The sequence below is a fragment of the Artibeus jamaicensis genome, unplaced genomic scaffold (genome assembly GCF_021234435.1).
Source record: "Artibeus jamaicensis isolate MK-2021 breed Jamaican fruit bat unplaced genomic scaffold, CSHL_Jam_final scaffold_3222, whole genome shotgun sequence".
Classification (NCBI taxonomy): Eukaryota; Metazoa; Chordata; class Mammalia; order Chiroptera; family Phyllostomidae; genus Artibeus; species Artibeus jamaicensis.
The window spans coordinates 3,330,446-3,351,843 of NW_026522038.1; the positions used below are offsets into that span (position 1 = coordinate 3,330,446).

Consider the following 21,398-nt stretch of genomic DNA (forward strand, 5'->3'; position numbering starts at 1 on the left):
AACTGGTCCCCTACACCTGGAACCATCATCTGTGTCGCTGCTGCAAACTCCAGTTAATCCAAAACCATGTGGCACTTTCTCATGGCCCACTGTAAGAATCCTTCCCTCCTTTTCTTCCCAGCCAGGTCTCGCCTGCTTCCTAAGCTATGTGGCAAAAGGGAGCACCCCAAAGCCCAGTGATTCCCCCCCCCCCCCCCCCCCCCCGACCGCCCGCCCCAGACTTGCAAGGCTGCCACACCTGAGTTTAAATCCCAGCACCAATCTTCCTCAATGGCCCCACTTCTGATCCCTCCCACAATTGGTTACACCTGCCAGTGGTCCCTATTTTTCCAGCTTTACTGGGCTGCCATAGTAAATCTCCAGCAGGTGTGGCCCCATGGCAGCAAGCCAATCATCTCCAAGCTCTCATAGGCACTGTAACCAGAGTTCCTTCCCAATTACATCGTGGGTTGAAGTCACTCCCATCTCCCTGACTCAAAGCATAGCCACTGCTATTTAACATATCCACGAAACCAGTTAAAAGTTATAGATATGTTAAATGACCATGCCAGAGGTTAGCTGAAAAAGTTGCTATGCAAAACAGCTCTCAATGGCCTTGCTCCCCATGTGTCCTATCCCCCAGTTCAGACTTGTGTGGGTGAGGACATCACACACTCACACACACACACACACACACACACACACACATATATTTCCTAAACACCCAGAGTTCTGGACCCCATTACAAATCCCTATTTGGGGCCTCCCTGGCTGCACCCTATATGAAGATGTCTAAATCTGATCTTTACATAGGAACTCAGAGCCCACTGGATATTTATATTGGTGTGAGTAGTTTCTTCCCGTTTTAGCAGAAACACTCATTGTCCACAGGAGTAAAATAATCCCTAGAGTTGATTATTTGGCAACATGACTCCAGAATGCTCGTTTTGGGTCTCTTGATCACCACCGTCAAAGAAGACGTTTTAACTCAGCACAGAGGTATACACCAGCATCAAAGGCGAAGATTTAACCAGTCAACATTACTCTTCATTTTACCAGGGGCCGAGGAAGGGAAAGGGCCGGCTCTCGGTCCCTCCAGGAGCCCAAACCGCCCAGCCCCACGCTCCTGTGACCTTTACGTTCCACGTAATGTCTGGCCGCTGAGCTCCTAGCTAGACCGCTGGAGGAGGCGAGCAGGGCCAGCCCACTTGGAAGCCACCTCCGGACGTTGGAACCCCTCCCTCGGTGCTTCCTACGGCGAGCGGAGCAGGCCGCGAGTCCCCGCCCCATCTTCGTGACGTCACGGTACGCCTGGGGCGCGCAGGGAGGTGGGGCTGCCTGGGTCACGGCTGCCTGGGTTCCGCTGATTGCTTGTGCAGGGTAGTCGAGCCTTCCTCGTAAGGTTTCCCGACCAGCTTCTAGGCCTCCTCCGTTTCCTTCTTTGCACCATGGCTTTTGTAACGAGGCAGTTCCTGCGCACCGTGTCCTCTACGTCCACAGCTTCCGCCTCCGCGAAGAAAATCGTTGTCAAGCACGTGGCAGTCATCGGCGGCGGGCTGATGGGTGCCGGCATTGCCCAGGTGAGCAGCCCAGTGGCTTCGCAGCCCGTTCGCTTTGCTGCCCACCTGAGATGAGAGCGCTGGAGGGAGCGACCTGGCGGGGTGTCTCGCAGAGAGGCCGGGGTCCACAGGAGGGCCGGGGAATTTTCACCCTGTTCTCCCCCGTGTAGTTGAAACTTCTCGGGTCTGGGCCTGTGACTGTTCATTCCCCAAAGATCCATTGTCTTGGGGCTGTGCCTGTTTGCTAATCCCAAGGTCCGAGGAGGGCTGGGTGGAGCGTGTTGGTGAATGCAGTTTGGAACTGAGACTTGCAGAGAGAAGGTAGTATTGTTTGTGTCCGAAGTTGAGACATCATGTGCTTGCTCTCCTCTTGGCTTACACCCAAATTGCTTCCAGAGACCAGGGATCTTTTAGAATCATACAATCTTTGTAAGAGATTGAAGGAGTGTACTTCGATCTCTTACAAAGAGTACACTTTCTGCTCTCCTAAACGTTTTCCTTTTAAGCCCCCGTGTGCTTCCTTTGCTGGGTTACAAAGAATAATAATAGTTACTACTTTTGTAGAACTTTGTAAAGTTATCTGATCTGCTCCAGAGGCCCTGTGAGTCCACGGAAGGCTGTTAACGCAAAGTTGACCTTTCACCCAGTGCCCTCTGTGTTGGAAACCTGCACAGTTAAGGGCTTGGAGAAGCGGGAGGGGAAGATAAAGCGGCGGGAAGGTCTACAATCTCAATGTACACCTTCAAGACTGCTCGGGATCAGCCAACCTGTGGCTCAAGGTCACTTGTACAATCGATTACCCGGATACTGTGATACTTGCCTCATTTATTTTTTAGCGAATTCCAGCTCATATTGGAGAACCTTGATTTTCACATCCTAGTTGATTATATTCTTAGCATTTCAGCCTTTTGCGCCTTGTAATGTTGAAGGGGAGACTGATTTTTCTTAGTGGAGACTCAGGTGCATTGGATACATTCATGAAAAAGTTTATTTTTCAATGTCCTTCAAGTCAGGCCCACACATCCATGCTTGAGCTTTAAAAATCTTTTACTATTATTAAATATCATAATCTTTCTGTCCCTGTGAATTTTTTGCAACATATTAGATTGCTTTTTATTCTAAAATCAGTATTTCATTAAGATTTTATCCTTCCAACTTTTATAGTTTTTCATGTTTCTGGACATACATTGCCCATTTTATCGTGTGGATGCTTTGGCTGCTAGGTTATGGTGTCTCCCTAATCTGCGTCTGCAAGGTATGTAAGGAGTAAGTCCCTTTAATGTACGTCCAAACATTGTACTGCATTATAGTATAGAGAAATTTTAGCTTGCGTGTACTTGTATTCCCCTGCTCCACCAAAAACTTCCACAATGTGAGAGAGAGATTTGTGTGGGAAAGTGTAAAATAATGTATTTGTTTAAAAACATTTAAATAACATAAAAATTTTTAAATGTATTGATTATTAGGAAGGGAGAGAGAGAGAAACATCCATTTGTTGTTTCACTCATTCATTCATTGGTTGCTTCTTGTATGTGCCCTGACTGGGGATCAAACCCCTCAACCTTGGCATATGGGGACAACACTCTCAACCGACTGAGCTATCCAGCCAGGGTTTAAACACCATTGTAAGGACAAGCTATTAGGGCCTTAAGTCACCAGTACCAATACAGGAGACAGGTCCAGAAACTATTGTTGATGCTGCCCTGGAGACATCAGAGAATGAGAGTTAAAAACCAAGGACAGCCCTGGCTGGTGTAGCTCTGTGGATTGAGTGCGGGCTGCGAATCAAAGGGTTGCTGGTTCCATTCCTGGTTAGGGCACATGCCTGGGTTGTGGGCCAGGTCCCCCGTGGGGGCCACGTGGGAGAGAAACGCATTGATGTTTCTCTCCCTCTCTTTCTCCCTCCCTTCTCCCTCTCTAAAAATAAATAAATTCTTTAAAAAAACAAAACGAATTTAACTTAAAAACAACAAGTAGAAAGCAGTATTTAAGGTTGCTCAGTTCTTGGAATGCTGTGTCCATTATTGGTTGGAAAAGCGTGTTATGTTGCACAAAAAGGCCCAGAGGTGACACCTAATAAAGTTATGGGTGTGATGTTGGAGCTTTCCTATGAGAAAGGAGGGAGGAGACGGACACTGATAAGAACACAGACTTGTGGATGAAATCCTTGAGTAGTTGGACCAGGGAGTGCCTTTTGAAACTTACGGGGGAATAAGAGAGAACTGTTTATCCCACAGGTTGGAAATACAATGGAACTGTCATTCCAAAGTTGATAAAGACCAGAAGTCTAAATAGTGGACAGTCATAAGGAACAGTAATTTCATTCTTACAGAACAGGATTTGCAGGAGCCTCAGCCACTCTAGATGACAGCTCTAATCCTGTGGAGGGGAACCATGCTTTTCCGCAGGATTCTCTGACACTCTCAGCCTGTAGGTTCGTTGGGTTCAGCAATTTAGCTGATCCATTTTTGCACAGCATGCTGGGCACACAGTTGTAAGCAGTATTGCCTCATTCTTCATGCTCCTTGACCTATACAGCTTTTGGTACAGGGTAAATCTGTTTCGCTCGTTGAGTGCCATAGACAGTAGTTGACATGTTTTGACACGTCCCCAGTTCAGTGTGGGGAAGTGGATGGCCCGTATGCTGGTTCTGCCTCACGTTGGCTGTGTAAACATGGGCAAGTTACTCAACCTCTGTACCTACTAATCTCTAAAGTAGGACTAATGCTAGTACTAGCCTCATAGGAGGATCTAGATGATTGAATGAATTAGAGCATGTCAGGCATTTAGCACAGTGTCTGGTACCTACTAAGAGCTCACAAACAGTTAACTGCCTTTATGGTTATCTTTTTTTTTAAATCTTCACCTGAGGATATATAGTTACTGATTCAGAGAGCAAGGAAGAGAGAGAAACAAACATTGATGTGAAAGAAACATCTGATCAGTTGCCTCCTGCACACACCCCAGCCGGGGATCGAACCCTAACAACTGGGAACTCAACCTGCAGCCTTCAGTGCCTAGGATGATGCTCCAACCAACTGAGCCACTTGACCAGGGCTATAATCATTATCTTCTTGCAGTAATGCTTGTCTTTTTGTTCTTCTCCCCTCATACCATTCCAATTTCTGATTGTTGCTGCTGAGGTAGGCCTGTAATGTTTAGATGGAGAGTATTGGTTGTGATTCTGTTTCATCTTGCTTAATGCTGAAGGCAAGTGCCAGCTGATACTGCAGTTTGTCCAGGGATCTCTGAACAAAGTTGCAAGGCACTTCCTGTTCTCTCCCTATCGTATTGTTAATCCTCATAAAACAAGAACAAACTAGCATCTGAGGTTGGCTGCTAATTCATCTTCTGCTTCACTATCTTGAACTTTCTGAAATAGTTTTAATTTTAATTAAGGTGTAGTTCTGTTTAAAATCTTAATTTTTTTAAATTTATCATTTTTGGCATATGTTCCAGTTGGTGCTGAGTAGGATGGAAAACAAATTAAGCAGATTTTGTGGGAGACCAATGCATTTCTTGAGCAATTAAGCAATTTAAGACAGTGAGGTCTGTGCTTGAATTACAGTTGATCAGAGCACAGGTCATTTGTACATATGTATTCTCCAAGAGTATCTGCTTTGCCTGTCATTGTTCTTTTGTTTGTCTAAAATTTTAAATTGCTTAGGCGGCAGGTTAATATTTAAGTAAGGTTAACTTGTTTTTTGTGTTTGCCCATTAAATACTGCTGACTTGGTTCTAATTGCCAATTTGTCATCAGCTGGATACTTAGGCTGGCAAAGAGGTTTACAGCATCAAATGACCCTTGAGTGGGGATTAGGTTGTTTTTTTGCTTTATAAAGGAGGAAAAAAAGAACCCAGAGAATTTGTAGTGTTTGTTAAGTTACTGGTGAGGCGTCAGTGAGCTCCCTGGACATGACCTTTCAGAGGCTGAATTTCGGCTGGGTTTTTCTCTCCCAAAGTGTGTTTTATCCTGCCATCCTCCCTCCCTCCCTCCCTCCTTTCCTCCCTCTCCCTTCCTCAAAAAGCAAAGAGGGTTCATTTCTTCTGGGGAGAGCTCCTTAGGCTGTTAAAACAAAAGCGGGAGCAACATTCTAAGCTACAGATGAACATTTCCCTGACATTTGCGACTTGACGAGGACTCAGGTGACCTAAAAGCTTCTCCTCAGCCACTGATTTTGTTTTACCCTTCACTTTTCTCTGCCCTCAGCTCTGAACTTCTGATGCCAAATAGAAGAAGGATCAGCGTTGTTCTGTATGTTTAACTTTTTCCTCTCTGTTTTAAAGTGAGTTCTTCTCTGTTGGAATTTACTGAAAAACAATGCAGTGGCCTGGGAGAAGTTTTGGGATCACAGAAGACTGGCATAATCTCTTTTGACTTTTCGTAGGGGAGTGATATTTTTCCTCCCCAGTGATAACTTCCTCCTGGAGGGTATGGGATGTGTTTGTCACAGGTGCTTCGTTCCTTTCCTGTACTGGTGCTCACTTCTCGATTGGGCTGTTCTCTGCTCTTTGTGATATACTGGGGCAGTAAGTCAGCTTCTGTTAGCAAGTTAGTGTTCGGACTTGGAGTGGCCCTGACCGGCATAACAAGAATGCCATGGAATACCTTTGGACATGGTAGAGTAGAGATGGCCCCTTGGGTTTGGAGTTCTTTCTGCCAGGTGCTAGATCCAGCCTCACTGCTGTCTGTCCCCTGCTTGGGTTTCTAATTTCCTTTCCTCCCCCTTCTCTCTTTTCTCTGTTTCTGCTTTCCTGGAACCACAGGAAGATTATGCCGCTGCTCTCTGTTCTGTGTCTGGCAAGCAGTGGTCTAATGCTTGAAAGTGAGCAGGCCATGAGCTGCCTGCTGGAGTTGGGATCCCAGCCCTTCCTTTCCTGGCTGTGGGAGCCTTGGGGGAGACATTTAACCCTTCGCTGCCTCAGCGAAGGCTGCCTCTGGGAATTAGGATGCTGGCTTTACAGTGTTATTTGAGTTAAATGAGCTAAGTGCTTAGAGTCATACTAATGTGTTCAGTGCTGACTATTCAATAAATACTTTTGTATGGCTCCATCAGATCTAATCTGGTGATGACTCTTATTTTAGGTTAATTTGATAGGGGAGATAGGGGGAGCTCATATAATTCTAAAGATGTCAAGACTAATTATGTGGATTGTTGGGAAAAATCTTAGTGCTCCATCAGGGTGTCCAACCTTTTGGCATCTCTGGGCCACACTGGAAGAAGAAGAGTTGTCTTGGACCACCCATTAAATGTATAAACACTAATGAAACCTGGTGGTTTTATTAGCAAAAAGAAGGTTTTAAGTAAATGTACAATTTTGTGTTGGGCTGCATTGCAGCCCGTGGACTGCAGGTTGGGCATCCCTGCTAGACATTTTGGGATATTATAATAGTTCATATTCATAAAGCATTTACAACAGAGCCTGACACTTAAAAAGAAAAAAACTCTACAAATAGGATACTTTATTCTGTTGAAAGTACTTGATATTTCCATCATTTCATGTGACCATTATAATAATCTCTCCTGCAGAGATGGTACTGTGGTCAAGAGTCAGGCAGAGCTGGGGCTGCAACTCTGGTCTCTTAACTCCTGTTCCACCGGCTTGAGATCTCAGAGGCCAAGATAACCGCGTTCTGCCTGCACCTCTGGCCCTGCTGTCTGTGCGGAGCTGTGAGTGTGGCCTCCACGGACAAGGGGATCCTTCGAGGCTCTCTGGAATCCACAGAGACCAGCTTGACCTCTCCTCAGCTGTGGACTCAAAGTTAGAGTCACCTGCTGATCATCTCCACTTGGATGCTCTGCCACTGTCTTTCTGTCAATAGACTCAGTGTCCATTGCCAAAACTCTTTCCAGAGTTCAGCCTTTCCAGAGTTTCCTCCTTTTGTTATTGCCATTGTTGTTCTTCACAAAACCTTGCCAGGTCTGTTCCACACTGCAGATGGCTCTGAGGCTTTCCTCCATGAGTAAGCTTCTCTCCTTTGCAATTTCTGGATCAGGTGTTGTTACGTGGATTGTTGTGGGAGCCTCTTAATTAGTCCTCACCGAAACTCCACTGTCCTAACAGGCATTGCCATACTCATCTTCCTAGGGAGCAGTGTGACTTTGTAGCTCTCTCCTCTACCTAGAAAGTGACCATCATGGTAACACCTTTTGAAAGTCTTAAATTCAGCTAGGACTTGATTGAGGCTGTCAGCGTGCCCCATTATCCCTTCTCCTTTGCAGAATTTGTGGAGGTTGGGTTGCAGGGGGAGAACCCTCGGAAGAAGGTTATCGGTCACTCTGCTGCATTGCCAAACCTAGATGCTTACTGAGTTTTGTTAAAAATTGTATATTTAACAGACTTCTTACCTAAAAATAGAGACATGTTTGGTTGGCTTTTTATAAATACTTTTTGAAATACAAAAAGCTAAGTTTATATAAAGAGGTCAGCCAGGGAATTTAACAGTTTTAAGATCAAGGCAGCTGGTTATAGTGGTAAGGCGTGGTTGAAAGCCTCAACAGAATGCCTTTTTCTGATGGTACAGGTTACTGAAGACAACTCGTGCTGATGGCAGTGTTTACAGTATTGCACAACCAGGGATGATTACACTCCCAGAATTGCCAGCTCTGAGAGATGTAACAGACATGACTTTTCCCTGGATCAAATCACGAGAGCCCGAAGCCAGGCCTTGTTGGCAGGGCACAGGAGCTGGGGGGGCACAGTTAGCGTGGGGAGCACTGATTAGACACACTTCTGGGGGGTCAGGAGGAAGTTGGAATTCTAGTGTGGCAGACAGTTCGTATAACATTGCGATTTTCTGCGAGAATGTAATGTTGAGGAAACACGGACCAGGTGATGAAGTTCTTACTCATTCACCCTTCACATCATGCTTCAGAGAAGCTACTTCCAATCAGGTGGTGTGTTTGTAAAAATGTAAATTCAGTGTGTTTCCACTTGGCATGTTCACTTGGCCCTGTGGCCAGACCACTCCCGGGCTTTGACTAGTGTGCTGTTCGCTGGGTCTATTTTTACAGCTCTGAAGCACTCTGTCTAAAAATATTTATCTCTGGCTAAGCCTGCCTTCTACCAAGGCTAGAGAAGTTAGGGAGCTGAGGACATAGCCTTCAAATAATTTTTTTTCCATTGCAGATTGCTCATCCTCAAGATCTTACAGGGTGTAGGTCCCCGTCATAAAAAACAAGTTCTTTATGGATTGATTTAAATTAGTCGCACAAGTGAAAGTGCCAGGAAGACTCTTTCTTAATTACTGTAAAAATAACAGATGTTTACAGGAGGAGGAAAAAAGTTTACTTTTTGTGGTCCTCTCTTCCACTGCTGTCTCCTGAGAAAGTTGGAATAACTTGGATGTATAATTCAGGAATGAGTGGGATTGGTATCCTTTCACCTGAGACACATGAAATTCTTTTGCTGAGTAAGAACCCTCAACCTATAATTATGTTCACTTCGTGAAAGAAGGCCCTCAGTTACCCTGATGAAAAGAACCCTGGATCTTGGCTTTTCCACCAGATGTATTTGTTCATTCAGCATTTCCTGAGGTTGTGCCGCAGCCAGCTGGGGTCAAGATCAGCAGACAAAGGTGAAAGACGTTTAGGAGCCTGCAGTAAGACAGCAGGGGAGATGATGCTTAAACAGTTGATCACAACACATACTGATGGGTGCAGTGGTAAGGTATGTGGGGTATTAGAGGCTGAGGGACACCTACCTGAGGCCGAGAGGAGCTTGGGGTAAGGATGTTTAGTAGCTGGAGGTGATGTTCAGGTTTATTTAATCAGGCGAAGTTGGGGAGGAGGTGTGGGCAGTGCAGAACCCTGGAGATGAGAGAGGCAGCAGCAGATGTGGGGAGCTCCAGGCCTCAGGGTGTTGGAGTGCCAGGCAGCGGTGGGTAGCGTTTCCGGAGCAGAGGTGAATGCCCATCCTGGAGAGCCTTGCGTGCCCTGTGCAGGGACTTCAGTCTTATCCTGTGGTCACTGGGAGCCACTGAAGAGTTAGATGGAGTAAGCAGTAAACTACCTTTTACAGAATTACATTCAGGCAGAACACGAGTGCCTGCATGTGATCTTAGGTGAATAATTTTTCTGCATTAGTTCCTGTTTTTTCCTTGGTAAAATGAAGGTATCGTGTTGAATTAGAACAGAGGTCTTTGTTTTTCTTTAAATTGTAAAAAAATACATGTATAACATAAAATTTATTCTTTTAATCATTTCAAAATATGCAGTTCTGTGGCATTTAAGTACCTGCACACTGTTGTGAAGCCGTCATGATCATTCATCTCCAGAACGCTTTTCGGTTTGCACAACCGAAACTCTACGCCCATTAAACACAGTAACTCCCCATCTCCCAACCCCTAGCAAACACTGCTTCACTTTCTGTCTCTATGAATTTGGCTGTTTGAGGTACCTCATATAAGTGGAGTCGTACAGTATTCATCCTTTCCTGATGGGCTTATTCCACCCGATACAATATTTTCAAGGTTCATATGTTTTGTAGCATGTGTCATAATTCCTTTATAAAAATTTTAGATATAACTGCTATTATAACATTGTGTTAGTTTCAGATGTACAGTGTTATGGTTTGATATTTGTACATATTGAGCAGTGATCGCCCTAATAAGTTTAGTTGACATCTCTCACAACATTTTTGTTCTTGTGTGAAATTTTATAAGACCCTCTTACCAACTGTCAAATATACTATAGAGTATTATTAACTATATAGCTGGGAGTTTGTACTTTTTAACCCCCTTCACTGTGGCCTCCCTTGCCTCTGGCATCTACCAATCTGTCTGTATCCGTGTTTTTGTTTGTTTTTAGATTCCAAATGTAAGTGAGATCATATGGTATGTCTTTCTTTGTCCAACTTATTTCACTTACTGTGATGCCTGGAAGGTCCATCCATGTTACAGATGGCAAGATTACTTTGTTTTTATGCCTGAGTAATATCCCTGTGTGCGTGTGTATGTACACATACACCACATTTTCTTTATCCGTTCATCCATCGATGCATGTTGCAGACCATGTCCAGCAGAGTCCGCCTGTTGTGGTTTATGATGAGAATCAATTCACGGGTAACAACAACCCCGTGTGGAAAAAGGGAACAGGCACGACTACTCTTTCAAGGGGAGAGTGCCTATGGTGCCTCGGCCACTCCCTCAAGAGGGGATCGCCCCGACCCTTGCCTAGACAGGCTTTTATTGTTTTCCTGGGGTTTTATATCATAGAAAGATTTATTATCTATCACATAGGATATTATTGTCTACATTCTAGGTACAATCAAGGAAATAAAAATAACATGCAAAGGGGAATGACAATGAGCTCATTAGCTCTGTCCTTGGGAGAACTCATATAGGCTTTGGAAATTACCTTGAAGATAGACAATACACATTTGTTTCTTTAGACCAGGGTGATGGAGTTTTAGCAAGAGCAAACCATAACAATCTATATGCATTTTTTAGGCCTGATTCCCACAGGAAAACTCAGTTTGAAGGTCTGGCTCCTGCCCACCACTCACTTCTGTAAGTTTTCTATACAGAGCTGAGTCACATTTGCCAGGCAAAGACAAACTGGTCCCCTGCAATCCCCCCCCCTTTTTTTTTTTGTTAAGGCTGTTTTGGTGATACATCCCACAAGACTTGCTACTTGCTGGTCTCTTTTGTGACCCTGGGCAAATAATTTGTAAATGCATCATAATATGCAAAATATTATTAAAATCAGTAAACAACTAGTGGCTCCAGTAAACCACAGTCTTAGGTTGAGTCCGTCAAACCAGTGTTTTGGGTTTAACGAGCCAAGATTATCACTAAGGGATTGAAGAATCTCCTGTTTAGTTAAGAGTTAGCCTGGGCTGGTGTAGCTCAGTGGGTTGAGCGCAGGCCTGCGAACCAGACAATCGCGGTTCGGTTCCCAGTCAGGGCACATGCCTGGGTTGCAGGCCGTTTCCCTGCAGGCCAGTTCCCAGCAGGGGACACACAAAAGACAACCATACATTGATGTTTCTCTCCCTCTCTCCTTCCCTTCCCCTCTAAAGATAAATAAATAAAATCTTTAAAAAAAAAAGAGTTGAATGTTCTGCAGCTGTCTGTGTAACTCTAGTTGCAATTTACTTATTTGTATATTTTAAAATATATTTTATTAATTATGCCATTACAGTTCTAGTTCCCCCTTTCATTCCTCTCCACCCTGCACACCCCCTCCCCCACTATTCCCCCCTTTAGTTCATGACCACGTGTCTGAAGTTCTTTAGATTCTATATTTCCCATACTATTTTTGCCCTCCCTCCTATCAGTTTTCTACCTTCCATCTATGCTACTTATTTTCTCTACCTTCTCCCCCCTTCTTCTCCTCCCACTCCCCTGTTGCTAACCCTCCATGCGATCTTCATTTCTATGGTTCTGCTCCTGATCTAGCTGTCCTCTTAGTTTGCTTTTGTTATAGGTGTGGTTGTTAATAACTTTGAGTTTGCTGTCCTTTCACTGTTCATTTTTTTATCTTCTTTTTCTTAGATAAGTCCCTTTAACATTTCATATAATAAGGGCTTGGTGATGCTGATCTCCTTGAACTTGATCTTATCTGAGAAGCACTTTATCTGCCCTTCCATTTTAAATGAAAGCTTTGCTGAATAGATCAGTCTTGGATGTAGGTCTTTGGATTTCATGACTTGGAATACCTCTTTCCAGCCTTCTTGCCTGCAAGGTCTCTTTTGAGAAATCCGCTGACAGTGTGATGGGAACACCTTTGTGGGTGACTGTCCCCTTATCTCTTGCTGCTTCTAGGATTCTCTCCTTCATTTTAATCTTGGCTAATGTAATGATGATGTGCCTTGGTGTGTTCCTTCTTGGGTCCAACTTCTTTGGGACTCTCTGAGCTTCCTGGATTTCCTGGAAGTCTATTTCCTTTGCCAGATTGGGGAAATTCTCCTTTATTATTTGTTCAAATAAGTTTTTCACTTGTGGCTGTTCCTCTTCCCCTTCTGGTACCCCTATAATTCGGATGTTGGAACATTTAAAGATGTCCTAGGGGTTCCTAAGCCTCTCATTTTTGTGAATTCTTGTTTCTTCATTATTTTCTGTTTAGTCATTTTTTTTCCTCCTTCTGGTCCACTCCTTTGATTTGAGTCCCAGTTTCCTTTCCATTACTATTGGTTTCCTGTGTATTTCCCTTCATTTCAATTAGTTTAGCCTTTATATGTTCCTCTAATTTGTGGCTAAAATCAACGAGTTCTGTGAGCATCCTGATCACCAGTGTTTTGAACTGTGCTTCTGATAGGTTGGCAGTTTCTTGGTCGCTTAGAGTTATGGGCTCTGGGGCTCTGAGTTGTTCTTGAGCCATGTTTTGCTCTGTTCGAGCCTGTTAGGTAGGAGGAGTGGAGCCTTAGTTGTTCACCAGGGCGGGGCCACCCAAGTCGCTGGTTTGTGACGCTGTATCTGGGGGCCGGGTGTGAGAGGGACTATGGCGGCTCCCTCTGCTGCTTCCTGCCACTGGGCCCTGTGCGGTCCCTCTCACTGCTACCTCCTTCAGGGGTTTATCTGCACGCGAATGTGTGATCGCGGTAAGCCCTCAGTGGGTCCAATGCCTTGCACCCTCAGTGGGTCTGCCCGCTTCTCCACACCCGGGATCCGCCCACGGCTGCTGGCGCCACCTGGGTTGTGCACCCAGGTTGGTCCGGTGGATCTTTCCTGCCTGACCCCACTCTGCTGCTGGCTCTGCCCCTCTTACGGGTTTGGCTGAAGGGTCCGTTGTTTTCAGACTTCCATATAGTTCAATTTTCTGTGGTTTGGCTGCGTTTTTGTTGCTAAAACTTTGCTGTTTTTAAACTTGGTTGTGGGAGAAGGAGCAGTGCTTCCACCTATGCCTCCATCTTGGCGGAAGTCCCTAGTTGCAATTTATTGATCTCTCCCTTTAAATTAGTAGAAAAAGCTCCTCTTAGGTGATGTTGAACATCACTCCAGGAGTATTGGCTGGAGTTCCATTGTAGTGGGGTGACTCACAGTTTGGAGAAACCAGGATCACAGGTCAGCTGCTGATGGATCACTAGCGCATCCTGGCATTCACCAGTCCAGTTGAGTGCAGATTCAACTGCAGAAAGTCAAGTCAGGATTTCTTGATCAATCTGAGCCTGTGGAAGCATTTCTAAGGTGGAGTTGGTTAAGAGAACATCAACAGTATGAGCAGTTTGAAGTGACCCAATGAGGGCAGCAGTCGCTGTGGCCGCAGTAGCTGCAACAACTATGCCAGAGACAATAAATGCAATCAAAGTGCCAACAAACCGTTGGACTCTTACAGAGACCAGTGCATTGTTAAGTGCTATTATGCTATGGGGATCTTCCCATTCTCTGGCTACATCAACTGGCGTCCATATTTGAGTTTGTCTTCTAACTATGTAAACTGTAGTGAGGCTTAACTGAGTAATATTGCGATGAGTAAGACAGTTGGCATATATGGAGCCTGCCAGAACAGGCAAAGAATACATTTTTGCTGATTCGTTATAAAAAACCTGAGTTGTTCCTGGAATTGCCAAAAACAAGTAAGGGTGAGAGGTACAAACTGTGACCCAATCTTGTCTTAAAGGGCCATTCTGATACAGGGTTTAAAAATTTTTTTTATACAGGCGTTTTCTAGCAATAAAAGGCAAGCCCATTTTCCATGAATTATAATGCCAAGGGATAGTTTGGTTGGGAGAAACAATTCTGATTATAGGTGCCCCAGTACCGGGCTCCTCCTATCACGTATTAGTATATGGAACTTCAGGCAGAGCTGAAACTATTGTTTTGTCAAACTTAGCCAGTACTTTTCAATTAGCTCCCCAGTTCTCAACTATAAAAGGACTTTTGGGGAGAAAAGCAATAGTAGCATTTGGTCCTCTGCACAAAGAACAAGAGACTGAGTCTTTGTGGCTTATGTCTAAAGTACAAGGTGGAACCAGAGGGGGATTGAAAGTGTGATAGATCCCCCTCTGAGGACATAGGCTGAATGCAGTTACCATAGAGAGCTGATGGTAATCACTATGCTGTTCTTTATTTGCAGCATAGAGTTTTTCTCTTATAGGTAAGCACAAAGTATCAGTAAGAATAGAAAAACAAAATGGCTAATATTCAGCAACATAAATAGTATCTCTAGGCACTGACATCCAGTGCTTATTTTCTTCTAATTGGCCAGTGTCAGCTGTGCCACCTTGTCTATTGGCTGATGGGTTTTCATCTCCAGGTAGCAGAGCTTGATGTCCATTTTGCTATAAAGCTTCACCCTTTTAGCTGGAAGCCAAACAGGACCTGTAGGGATGGAAACACGTGCATACCCACTTCCCCATGTTAAATCTACAGGACTCTGCTAAGTACCATTTCTGAGCGGATGGTACATCATTTACGCAGGATGATCTCTGTATAAAACTTGAGGATAATATGACTTTGGATCTTGTTTCTGAAAATGTTTCTCAGTTGGAGTACAGAGTGATTCATCACAATTTAGAAAATTATAGGTAAACATAGTTAACATAATCAAATTTTGGGGGGTAAACTCGTGACTCCCCCTTATTTGTTTTTTAAGAAGATCTTTAAAGGTATGATGTGCCCTTGTCTGACCAGTTGAATTATAAGGTATTCCTGTCTTATGTTGGCTATTCCCATGCTGAAGGAAGGTTTGAGTAGAATGGGCAAGATATCTTGGGCCATTATCAGTTTTAATTTGCTGAGGCCGACCCAGATGACTAAAGGCCTCAGGCCAATGGGCTTGTATATTTTTAGCAGATTCTCCTGTTAAAGCAGATGCATGTAGGGCACCAGAGTAAGTATCAATAGAAATGTGAATGTATTTAAATTTTCCAAAGGGAGCATAATGAGTGACATCTGTTTGCCAAATCATTTGAGAACTTAGTCCCTGAGGGTTAACTCTTGTGGATGGAGGTGCCTTAGTAAGGGCTTGACAGTCAGGGCATTCTTTAGTAATTTGCTTAGCTTGGGAACGATAAAGAAACAAACAGTCTTTTAACTTTTTTTATCTTTCTGTTAAGCTTCAGGGGTCTGATTTTTGCCCTTCTGGAAGGGCTCCTCTTGGCTTTTAGCCTTTAACTCTTGGCTTTCTAGTTTGCAACAGGCGGGCCTTTCTTCCTGTGCTACTCGTGAATGTGGTATATATTTTTTTACTTTATTTCTTTTTACCCTTCTCTTTCGTAACCCTTTACTTTCTTAATTCTTTTCTTTCTGCCTTTTTATTTACTTTCTAAATCTTTTTCCCCTAATATAATCTTCTTTTAGCTTGCAGAGACCATCTTGACTTACACAGACCCTCTTCAACTTACACAATCCTTCTTCAACTCTTCTAGCCCATTTTAGTTTGCTCTTTTTAACTCATTCAGACATAATTAACTTTAGAATAATTAACATTTAATTCTCTATATTTTTAAGATAAAATGCCATAATTTATGCCTTTTGTTACAAAAACTATATATTTTCGTAATTTAATTAACATTCTTAACTTTAGTGACAACTAAAGTCAGTAATTAGCATGCTTTAGATTGATAAATTTATGAAAACATTTCATAACTTTCAGAAACAGTTTTTCCCTGGTGGCAAATGAATTTATTCTTTTTTTCTGTGTGTGACTACTGCATTCTTGCAATGTGCTCAGAAGTGAGCTGTCTCATTATCTAGTGCCCTTGAAAATTTTTTAGGGAGTTTGAAGAAGAGGGAGGGAAGATATTAAGCTCGGCATAGCTTGTTCCCAGGACCGAAGCAGTTCCCGGGTCTTCAGAAAGAGGATTCAGAATGGTTAAAAGACACATTTTCTCTTTTTTTTTCTTTCTGAGCTTTTTACTGTCTGAGGGAAGTGAGATTTCTGCTTTCTTTAATAATCGATTTAAATTCTTTCTGAGTAGAATCTTTATGATATAACAGTATGAGAGATCTATTCTATTTACTGAAATATTTTAAGACGGAGATGTTACTTTTAAAACAGAAACAAAAATAAAATTCAGGCAAACCAGTATTTGCAAATTAAATCCGCTAAAGGAAGGAGTGAGACACTAGTCTTTATCTTATGCCACCTGGTGTTGTTTCAACTTCTGCCCAACTTTTCTTAAATAACTAAAGTCTAGAGGTCCCTTATCAGGGAGATATTTAGTAGCTTTAAAAAAAACTGCCAGATTAGTATGAAACATTGCTCTTATTCTTTAGAGAGCCTATACTTGTTGTTAAAAAGTTTCTATTTTTTACTTTCGATTTCTGCCCTTTCAGATTCCACAGCCTGTACTGAACCCTAGCTAATTAGCTATTGGGGAGTATAGTGTGGTGGGTCAGAAATGTACTGTTGGTGAAAACCGTCAGGGAGGGCCGCCTGGTATCCAGGGCACCCTAACCCCGCTTATGGGTTTCAGGTTTTTCCCACGTGTCTAAGACTGCGAGGGGGGCGCTCGAAGTGCCAGGTGACCAACCTTTATATCGCGCTCCCTGACCGAGCCCAGAGTTAAATGACTGTGACTGGAATTCCCTGTGAGGCTCCTGAACATGTTGGGGATTGGGCCCAGACACCTCCGCAAGGCCCCTACTCATGTAGGAACACTTGAGATCTCAAGTTGGAGGGAGGAAATGCCTCATCTTCCATGTTTGCAACATTCATAAACAACCTTGTTAACTAACTCTGAGTTCTCTAAGCAATCTTTGGAGTCTGGTTGAAACTGAAACACTCATTTACTATCTGGTTTTTTATTTACAGGCAGGTGGAGGAACAGGCAGAATCAAAAGGGCTACAAAAAGCAGCCTTAGAGAAAGAATGTGCAAAGACTCTTGTAAAAAAGCTAATTGAAAGGAAAGTTCATTGCTCTCTCTCCCAAGCCTAAAACCTGACTGGGGATTGTGCCGTGGGGATGGGCTTGTGAGTGTTTTTTACAGTGCACCTCTCGTTGCGTGGGCTTTTGCTTGCAGTTGGCAGGAAACCTAGTGTTCTGTCCTGGCCCACATCCAACTTATCCTGTCACAGGTGTCTCTGTTGTGGCGAGCATGCTTATGGCTTTTAAATGCTCGACCTGTGCCTGCGGCGCGCAGCAATTGCCAGAGAGACAGAGCAAGGCTTCTGCTCACTAAAGAGAATGCTGTCGCAGAGAGAGTGACCTTGGAAAAAATAACCCTTTTCCTAAAACCCAACACACCCTACGCCCTCCAAAAAGGACTCGGGGTCGTCTGCCCTTACCTGGGCTTTTGCGCGCATTCCACCCACGTTGGTGTTTTGACCACAGGCTAATATCCTTGGCTGATGGCCTTCACGTAGCGTCCCTGTTCGGGCGCCAGATGTTGCAGACCCTGTCCAGCAGAGTCCACCTGTTGTGGTTTACGACAAGAATCAATGCACAGGCGACAACAACCCTGTGTGGAAAAAGGGAACAGGCATGACTGCTCTCTCAAGGGGAGAGTGCCTATGGTGCCTCGGCCACTCCCTCAAGAGGGGATCACCCCGACCCTTGCCTAGACAGGTTTTTATTGTTTTCCTGGGGTCTTACATCATAGAAAGATTTATTATCTATTACACAGGATATTATTGTCTACATTTTAGGTACAATCAAGAAAATAAAAATAACGTGCAGAGGGGAATGATGATGAGCTCATTAGCTGTGTCCTTGGGAGAACTCATACAGGCTTTGGAAATTACCTTGAAGACAGACAATACACATTTGTTGTTTTAGACCAGGGTGATGGAGTTTTAGCAAGAGCAAACCATAACAATCTATATGGATTTTCTAGGCCTGATTCCCCCAGGAAAACTCAGTTTGAAGGTCTGGCTCCTGCCCACCACTTCGCATCTGTAGGTTTTCCATACAGAGCTGAGTCACATTTGCCAGGCAGAGACAAACCGATCCCCTACAGATGCACACTTAGGTTGCTTCCATATCTTGGCTATTGTAAATAGTGCTGCAATGAACATGGAGGTACATACATCTTTTCTAGCTAGTGCTTTCATTTTTTTATAATAAAAAGTATAATTGCTGGATTATATGTTAATTCTATTTTTAATATTTTGAGGAACCTCCCTGCTTTTTTTCATGGTAACTACACCAATTTACATTCCCATTAACAGAGCACAAGGCTTCTCTTTTCTTTATATCCTCTCTGACATTTACTTTTGACAGCCATTCTAACAGGACAGGTATGAGATGCCAGCCCATTGTGGTGTTGATTTGCATTTCCCTGATGATTAGTGATGTTGAGCACCTTGTCAGTTGCCTCTTGGACATCCTATGTCTTACTTGAAAAATATCTATTCAGTTCCTCTGCCCATTTTAAATTAGATTTTGTTCCTTTCCTTTTCTCCCCCCCCCCTTTTTTGTTGGCTATGGAGTTGTATGAGTTCTTTTTATATCTTGGCTGTTAACCCCTTATCAGATATATAATTTGCAGATGCTATCTCTCATTCAATGTGTTAGCTTTTCATTTTGTTGGTGGTTTCCTTGGCTGTGCAGAAGCTTTTTAGTTTAATACAGTCCCACTTGTTTAATTTAGTTTTGTTGCCTTTGCTTTTGGTGTCAAATTCAAAAAGTCATCACTAAGACTAATGTCAAGAAACTTGCATCCTACATTTTTTCTAGGAGTTTAATGACATGAGTTCTTACGTGCAAATCTTTGATACATTTTGAGTTAATTTTTGTGAGTGGTATAAGTTAGTGGTCCAGTCTCATTCTTTTGCATGTGCCTGTCCAGTTTCCCCAACACCATTTTTATTGAAGGAAGTGTCCTTTCCCCACTGAATGTTCTTGGCTGCTTTGTCATAAATTAATTGACCGTATATGTGTGGGTTTAATTTGGGGCTCTCTATCTATTCCATTGATCTGTGTGTCTGTTTTTCCTCCAACACTGTACTGTTTTGATTACTGTAGTTTTGTAGTATAGTTTGAAATCAAGGCACATAATGTCTCCAGCTTTGTTCATCTTTCTCAAGGTTGCTTTGGCTCTTTGAGGTCTTTCCTGGTTCCATATAAAAACTTTAGGATTCTTTGTCCTATTTCTTTAAAATTGCTATTGGGATTTTGATAGTAATTGCTTGAGCCTATTGATTACTTGGGGTAGTATAAATATTTTAACAATATGAACTCTTTCAGTCCATGGAATATCTTTCCATTTATTTGTGTCTTCAGTGTCTCTAATCAATGCTTATTGTTTTCTTATGTCTTATAGTATACAGGTCTTTTACCTCCTTGGTTAAATTTATTCCTAGGCATTTTGTTCTTTTTTGTTGCAGTTATTATAGAATCATTTTCTTAGTTTGTCTTTCTGCTAGTTTGTTATTGATGTAGTAAAAATGGAACATTTTTGTGTATTGATTTCAGTATCCTGCAACTTTACAGATTTCTTTTTCTTTCTGTTTTAGGAAATAAGATTCCGCTGGAATATTTTTAATGAATATTTCATTGCATGTACATGACACATTTTGTTTATTCATCACTGATGGACACTTGGGTTGCTTCTACCTTTTGGCTGTTGTGAGTAATGCTGCTATGAACATGGGTGTACAGATATCTGGTAGAGGCTTTGCTTTCAATTCTTTTGGGTGTATATACCCAGAAGTGGTTTGCCATACAGTGTTCCACAGTGGCTGCACCATTTCACATTCCCATCAGCAGTGCGCAAGGGTTTCAGTTTTTCCATCCTTGCCAACACTTATTTCCTATTTTTTTTAATAATAGTCATTCTAATGGATATGAATAGATCAGAGGTTTTTACAGTGGGCTCTATGGACTTCAGGGATTCCATGAATCTCCTTGATGGTTCCCAAACTTCCCTTCCCTGACATCCGTTTTATGTATTGCTCTTCTCTTTGAATTTCTATGAAGAAAAATTTTATGGCTAAGAAAGTTTGGAAAGCCACTACCTTGAATGATCTCTTCCTGCTTGCAAAGTTGATGGTTTTGATTACCTGTAACTAATAAACATGAACAGTAAATGCTTTTGCTCATCTCTGACATTACAGTGGTTGAGAAACAAACATGCCTCAGTTTCCCTAGTGTAGTACAGAAGAAACCTGCGTTGGAGGGAATGAGCTTATGGGTCTGTAGCTAATCCTTGACCTGTTCACACAGGTGCCCTCAGAGAGGGTCTGCAAACACAGGGTCTGCATGCCTCTGCCCTTACCCACAGCCCCTTCAGAGAAAGGTATATGACACATTCACATCCTGGAGGAAACCAAGCATGAATCTACTTTGAAGCCCCAGGAGCGGTCGCACTACACAGTCTTTGTCCTCCAGTTTCCCCTCTGCCTGGCATTCAGCCAACTGATCACCAGAACAGAGACTTTTTATAAGCATTGTTTTCCACTTGGTCACTGACTAAAGGCTTCGGTTATTAACTTTTTTCTTTCTATCCTTTTCAAGCTAATGTGATTTTTCATAAATCTAAAATGATTTGAAAGTTGTATAAAATTTGTTACCATTTCTGAAAACAAAACCTGTCATGATTCCTTGAGAACTTATTCCTAAAATGATTTACACATTTAGGTTTTTAAAAAATAGGTCTATTATCCATGTATTCTTTTCATGAATATTGTCCAGTGTCTCCCATGTGCTGGACATTGGGCTCGGCGACAGGTAACATGGGATTGCTCGTCCTGAGAAGCTCATCGTAATAAAGGCACAGACTGCCTGCCTGTCAGATGGAAGTTTTGGTGGTTTAAATAGCTTAAGATAAGGCTCTAAGCACTTAATATGTATGACATATAGGGTATATCTTATAGTAAGGAAAAGGGGGCATTTAAGAAGTAGATATAAAAAAGGCAGGTATATATTGTACTACATATATGTATATATTTATATTTTCTGGAAATTCTGGTGGGCTACAGAGAGAGGTGTGCCAGAACCACACTACATTGGGATTTGTGGTAGCAGCCACTC

General features: G+C 42.9%; 2 protein-coding genes across 2 annotated transcripts in view; both read left to right on the forward strand.

The window, feature by feature from the left end:
• The window catches only part of LOC119062232 (cytochrome P450 2U1), a 40,040-nt gene extending 38,882 nt beyond the window's left edge, over window positions 1-1,158 (forward strand). The window contains exon 7 of the mRNA XM_053657040.1: window positions 1,039-1,158. Within this exon, the coding sequence (XP_053513015.1) occupies window positions 1,039-1,143 (105 nt within the window). The 3' untranslated portion in view covers window positions 1,144-1,158. The remainder of the gene's footprint in view (window positions 1-1,038) is intronic.
• A 131-nt stretch (window positions 1,159-1,289) lies between these two features.
• The window catches only part of HADH (hydroxyacyl-CoA dehydrogenase), a 57,439-nt gene continuing 37,330 nt past the window's right edge, over window positions 1,290-21,398 (forward strand). The window contains exon 1 of the mRNA XM_037161993.2: window positions 1,290-1,559. Within this exon, the coding sequence (XP_037017888.1) occupies window positions 1,428-1,559 (132 nt within the window). The 5' untranslated portion in view covers window positions 1,290-1,427. The remainder of the gene's footprint in view (window positions 1,560-21,398) is intronic.